Below are 6,467 nucleotides of genomic sequence, written 5' to 3'. Positions count from 1 at the left end.
AGGAGGTGTTTGGGTAGGGAAACAGGGTAAAACGCACAGTGCAGCAGAAAGAACTGCACAGGGGGTGTTTCATGCTAAAAGCACATCACCAGTACGACACCACAGTATTTCACTTTGGGAGGTCTGCAGATTCCCACACAGTCCTACCCCTGCCCCTCGCTACAGGCACGGAGCCCAAGGTGAGCCCTGTGGAAGTGGCTGCAGGAAACGGGAATGGCTGCAGGCTCCGAGCTGCCTCGGAGTGAAAGAAGGCAAGAGCACAGAAGGGTGTGCTGTGATCACAGGGAGGGCCCTGAGAAGGGCCACCAGAGGGGCAACTCTGAGGGCAGTGTCACACCATGCAGGAACATTATGTAAACTTCCAGGGCAGACACAAACCCGAGAAACTGTAGCCAAACACGCATCTAGTCCCGAATTGACGCTGCCTTTCTCTTAAATAATTTAACCAAACTACACTTACACAAATGCAAAAACCCCACAGTGACTAATTACACCCCGATCATTATATTGGTTACAATAAGGAATGAAAAGTAACATATATGGCGCTCTGCACAGGTTACAGACAGGTTACAGGCACCCAAGACCGTGTCACTACAAGCACACACAGGGGGAAAAAGCTGCTCACATCAGTCCAGGAGCAGCAGACAAAGGTCCCCGATGAGACACGATTTGGTACCTGACGATTCAACGGAAGCAGCGACATGGAGTGTCCTCTCCAGAGCCATGGCTCATTTTAAAAGACCCCATTACTGTACCCAGAGCACTCTATGCCCCAGAGCCTACTAAGGCTTTGCTCCAGATGCTCTCCCACACCGAAGAGCTCCACGAAAAAGGCGACGGATGCATTTTCTTTCGGCAATTGAACATCGACTGCCCTTCAGTTTAGCTAAGAGAGAGAAGTGTCGGCTTCACTTTCTCGAGTTCATTCACGATTTTGTATCCTTTGCCGCTCTCTTTAAAAATAAACACTCCAATATTTTCATCTTATTTCATTCTCTACAGGCAGGAGTTTGATTAGGAAATGCACCAGCACTCTCTTGGCCCTAATTAAAGGGCATGTAATACAACAAATAGATGGCAATGCCACACCGTGGATTCGATCCAGCCTGCATCATTTGTTCATAACTTTTATTCACAGAAATGAGACTACTACTTTACTTCCACACCTCTGCCAAGCTCCCCATGGAAATTACGCTCATCTACTCTCCTGTAGAGTGCCAAATGTACAACTTTGCTCATGAAAAATTGCTAGCAGAAGCAACAAGCATACCTCCGCTAACTAATCCACGGGATGTTCAGATCTGGAAACATAAACTTTCCTACCTAACAAGGGCGTGCTGATCTCCATCAGATTGATGCCAGGACGCCTTGGAGTGCAATCAATACGAAACAAATAAATTATTAATTGCTCCAAGTAATTAAATTTCTCAAATCCAAATAAAAATAACTGGTATTTTATGGAACTGCTTCCAAAGCTGAACCTCTGAAGGGACAGTATTGATCACAGGAGGACAGACAGAGGTTTCGCGTGTTCACAGCCGATGAGGTCTGGGCTTGCATTAACGACAGGGAAGGAACAGAGCCAACAGCCTCCCACCCAGAGTAAACAGGCGGCGTGCTTGGCCATTTAATTGTGGGTCAGATCAAATATGGAGAATAAACATGTCTAAACACATACATACAACCCCATCTTCCCCTAGAAATATCAGTCACCTTGGAGCTGTAGTAAGCACCCGGTTCCCACTCCAAGAGAAAAAAAATGGAAGAGAACTCACACACACGCATTCCCCCCACTACCACAGTAAATTCTGACTCATTAATCAGTGCTAAAAACACTGCTCTGCAGGCTAGTAAATATTTAAAAGCTGTTGAGTGTGAACATCTGAATCAATGGGTACTAAAGCTGTACTTGAAATTTTCCTTCCTCTACTTCTTCTGTAATTGGTCCAACTGGCAAACTGTCTCCAAGATCCCAGTTAGCAGATGGAGTCAGGCTGCTGGCTGGAAGCCTTGTCTGGGGGGAGGTGGCCGGCTCTGAACGACTAAGCTGGAGCATCCCTCAGTCCTCTCCATGGCCTGGGAGCTCTACAAACCCCCTTTCATCCCAGAGTTTTGTTTTGGTTCCAGATGAGACATCACTCAATCAATTCTCTTCCAGTTCCTTTGTTTCCAAACCCGGGACAACAGAGCAAGAACACAGGCTTACACCTCAACGTGCAGGAGTGGGGACAAACATCCAGACTTTTCCATGCATCACCTTCCTTCTTAAAAGCACCGGTGCAGCAACTCAACGGCATTAAAGAAGTCGTAACTTAACATTTGAGAATAAGGCAGAGAGAGAAGATGAGCTACTGAAAACACACCAAAGAGATATTAAGTATGTCACAGTCAAGTGCTCTGAACACCATAAAGGCAAAGGTTGAGCTTAAAAGAAAGCTGAACATGCTGCGGCACAGAAACACTGCAGTGCGTTCAAAACAAACTCAGCTGTGCCCAAGACGATGCCTAGATCACAAGTGTGCGGTTACTGTTGGTTTGTCTGGGCCCTGGCAGAGATCCAAGTTCAACAGCCCCCCTTTTCCATTCCTTCAGGTCAGGCAGATCCTCAGCAAAGCTCTCCTTCCTCATCACTGCCTGCTTTCCCTTTAGTCTCTTCCTCTCCTTTCCCTGCAGATTCCCTACCCATCTCTCATTTCCTCTGGCTCTTTGGCTGTCTGTCCTGCCAGCTGAGCAGACCTGGTGTAACAGGAAGTTTTCCAGAAGTTAACGCTTCGGATGAATACTACATTGCTGGTGTTATTTTCATGACACTGTTTTACTAACAGCAAAGGCCCCAAGTTCCTTTTCGAGAAACTCACGAAAGGTTCACCCCCTTCCAAAACATCCGCTACTGCCTCCTGTTCCCAGCGGCAGCAAGGCAATACGCTGCCTTGAATTAAGACGGGGCTTTTCATCATGCCCAGCTTCCCACTGCCTCAGAGAACCTTGCAGTCTGTGCTGTCAGGAGGCAGAGGGGAAATCCCATGCAGAGCAAGGGCAAGGGGGCTGTGCCCTTCTTTGCCTGTGGCCACAGCCCCACGGAGAACAATGGGAGACTGAAGCCATTGTGATAGAAGGCAGCTTGTCGAACTCACTGGAGAAGATTACTCTTCAGCCTCTGCTGAAGGAGAAACTTTGGGTTATGAAGAATAATGGCCCTAAGTGACCATTAATCCTAAGGGGAGTGAAAAAAAAGTCTTCAAATTCAGCCTGTGTATAAGATTTTGTAAGCTTTAACAACAGGGGGAATTTGAAAAGCCGGGGCTATTATCACAAAAAACTACTGGGAACAAATTAGGTTGAATACAGATTGCTAACTTTTCCTTCAAGGACTCATTTCTATAAATTAATTTTAACTCAAGTTTTCAGGCTAATTGTAAATCCTCAGAAAAAAAAAAAAAGAAGTATCTCTAATCAAAGCCTAAGTGCTATTATCCTGGGGATGATACGGCACATTTTTCAGATGTGACAGAGGTTGAGTCCCTGATCTCGGTGCAAAATCCAACTTCACCTAACCATGAAGGCGTAAGGCACGGCAGCAAAGTACAAAATAAAGGAGAACAAAAGAAGCCTTTAGGTGAGGAACCCTTGAGGTCCTCAGGCAAAAGAACTTACTGTAGGTTGTCACAAGCCTTCAAAAATCATTTTCCAATGTGCTCCGGGCAAAACATCTTACGCTGGATGTTGCCCGAGTGCAAGTTACCAGCACAGCATCCCCGTTCCTCACTTAGTCCTAGTCAGCTCCCACTCTTAGCAATTCCACACCACTGGTGTGGAGAGGGTTTGCCACATAAATCCCCTAAGTAAAATAATTCAGATTAGCGTGGATTGTCAACTCTATACCACTGAGCACCTCAGCATCTCTTACCAGTTCAAAAGGCCCGTTCTGACCTCATGTAATTAATTCTTCCCACCACCCAGCTGTAAAGCAACTGAGTCTATTTGCTCCCGGTTTAAAAGCCAGGAAGACTTGAATAAGGAAGCCCGGTGACCAGCTAAAAGCCACAAATTAATTACTTTTGCCAGGTTGGAGGCAGGTTTCACATTTCTAAGCAACAGTGTTGTTTTTTCATCAAGATCAGTGATTTGCATTCTTTTTCAATTTGCAAACCAGTGTTTCTTCCAATTCATTTCCTTAAAAATTTCAAGCAGAGCACAAGAGGTTGCTCTAGGTCATCCCAGGGAGCTTAGGTACTGCAGGCTGAAAGTTGCTGCATCAGACTGCCATGCCTCAGCTTATCACTACATTTTGGGAGCATTAAAGAGAACAGGGAGAAGCACGTAGCACATATTTTCACAAAGACTGGGATTTGAATTGCCTGTTTGGCACACGAAAGGCTGCTGGCTTTGCCAGATGGTTCCATCACTGATAGGTTATTGCTCAGCTTCTTTTCCACAGGAGGTAAATAAAATATAAAATATCAACCATCACTTAATAATTTTCAAAATTCAAATCAATCTCCATTAATTATCTTAGCGTCGGAGAACACATCTGCCACATCTCCATTTGTCTCACCACGTGCACCGCAGTTTTGCCTGTCACTCACCCGTGGCTTCCCCACGGCTGTAGCCCCCCCCTCACTCAAACAGGTAGCCTTGTCCAGCAGGGGCGTCCCCCAGCAGGGACCTCGCCGAGGCACGCCGTCTCCAACATGCCCATGCACCCATACATCGAAGCAGCGTGATCCCAAACACATTTCTACAACAGCCCCAGGGTGTTCCCAGCAAGATCTGAAACTCTCCTGACACCACAAGAACATCCCATAAAACAATCTTTAAGAGTGACCTAGAAAATTACTATGCCAAGCGAGGGTGGCAGAGAAGGAACCTACTTCTCCACCTTTGCTACAATAAGGCAACTAAGGATTATTTTGTTTGGCTGGGAAAATAAAAGCACTTGTACTGGGCAACAGGGTTTTGCTGTCAAAACCCCCCGAAAGCATTGTCGGCCAGGCAGGTTTAACCTCCTTGGTATCCCAAAACCTGTCGCTAAGAGACAGGTGTCGAGCGTTGCCGACAGAACAGCGAGAAAGCTCTTTTCTTGGTGAAATATGTACAACAGAATGAACACAGGGGCTTCTCCCCAAACAATTTTCTGAAGTAATGGAAACATGAAGGCTAAAAATTGCATGTTTATGTGTGTGTCTGTTTTTTCAAAGCACAACCTGACAGTCCTCAAAGGCACCTCTCCCTCTACTAACACCCGTGCTCTGAGGCCTGTTGTGTTTGCTGTGAGCGACGTTCAGACTAGACACCTCCATTTGGGCCTGTCACGTGTGTCCAACAGCGGAGTGGGCACACTGGTCACAAACAACGTCGAGTTCAGGTGCCCCTGAAATGGGGACAGAACCAGCATTCCAAGATTCTGTGTCTCCGCATTTACGGAATTCCTTTCTTATTTTAGAGGCAAAAACTTGACTTGGTTTAGCTACAAAAGGAGAACAGATGAGGAGACAGACAGGCAGACTGAAAGACATTAACAGGGGTCCCAAGGGACCAGGAGAACAGCCTACCCTCTGGCTTCGCAGCGTGACACCTGCAGATTTGAAGTCAGGAAACTTGATGCCAGCAGTCTCAGGAACAGCCTGGAAGAGATCGAAACAGGATGTGTTGATAGAGGAAACACAAGAAACATAGAGTTTCATACAGAGACTGATCTGAAGGGAAACACTGCTTCCTATGACAGAGAGCCACCTGCCACAGCCACATGTCAGAGCTGAGGCAAGAGGAAAATCCCAAGCAATGGGATTCAGTGAGAAAATCCCAAGCAACTCACTGAGAAAAATAGTCCAGTTCAAGGAACCTCTGAAGAGCTCAAGCATTTTTGTTTGGCTGGTTGAAATGCTCTGCTCTACACAGGGCCTCACCCACACAAGCATAACCCCTAACCCTAAATGCTACTCCTTACACTGACATATGCATGTTTGCACAATATCATTCTTGCCTAACTGATCAAAACTGATCCATTTCACTGATCAAAACAGCCCAGGACTTTCCTAAATCTTGGCTTTTGACTGCAAGTCCTCTAAGGAATGATCTGAGAAACCTCTGATCTGTACAGACATGAGCCCACTAATGAGGATGTAAGGACTGCACCCCTCCAGGGAGGCCTGCTGTTTATACACGTTTTGCCATTTGTCCACTCGTTAGACAGTTTTCTTTTTTCCCCACTTTACATTTTAAGCACAGCAATACAAGGCAGCAAACTTCTAATGCTGCTGCTGCTAGACAGCATTTAGTTGCATTTCAAAAAAGTGGAAAAACAATAAATGCAGTGCCTTGAAAATCTGTGTGGCTGAGCAAAGCACAAGGTAAGCAAACTTCTAAATGATTAAACCCGGCTGTCTGCAGGGCCCTATGCACCAAATGTTGTGGGTTCCCCCAAACAGATCACTCATGATTCAACCTAAGAGCAGACACAATCTCTG

The 6,467-nt window shown here is 46.1% G+C and overlaps 1 protein-coding gene across 1 annotated transcript in view; it reads right to left on the bottom strand.

Moving 5' to 3' along the window:
- The window catches only part of DMAP1 (DNA methyltransferase 1 associated protein 1), a 27,519-nt gene that overhangs the window by 8,276 nt on the left and 12,776 nt on the right, over positions 1 to 6,467 (bottom strand). Inside the window, exon 7 of the mRNA XM_010155360.1 lies at positions 5,553 to 5,624. Within this exon, the coding sequence (XP_010153662.1) occupies positions 5,553 to 5,624 (72 nt within the window). The remainder of the gene's footprint in view (positions 1 to 5,552; positions 5,625 to 6,467) is intronic.

This window comes from Eurypyga helias, unplaced genomic scaffold (genome assembly GCF_000690775.1).
Source record: "Eurypyga helias isolate BGI_N326 unplaced genomic scaffold, ASM69077v1 scaffold22267, whole genome shotgun sequence".
Classification (NCBI taxonomy): domain Eukaryota; kingdom Metazoa; phylum Chordata; class Aves; order Eurypygiformes; family Eurypygidae; genus Eurypyga; species Eurypyga helias.
Note: the sequence above shows the minus strand (reverse complement) of the source record. Positions and strands in the feature narration are given on the sequence as shown.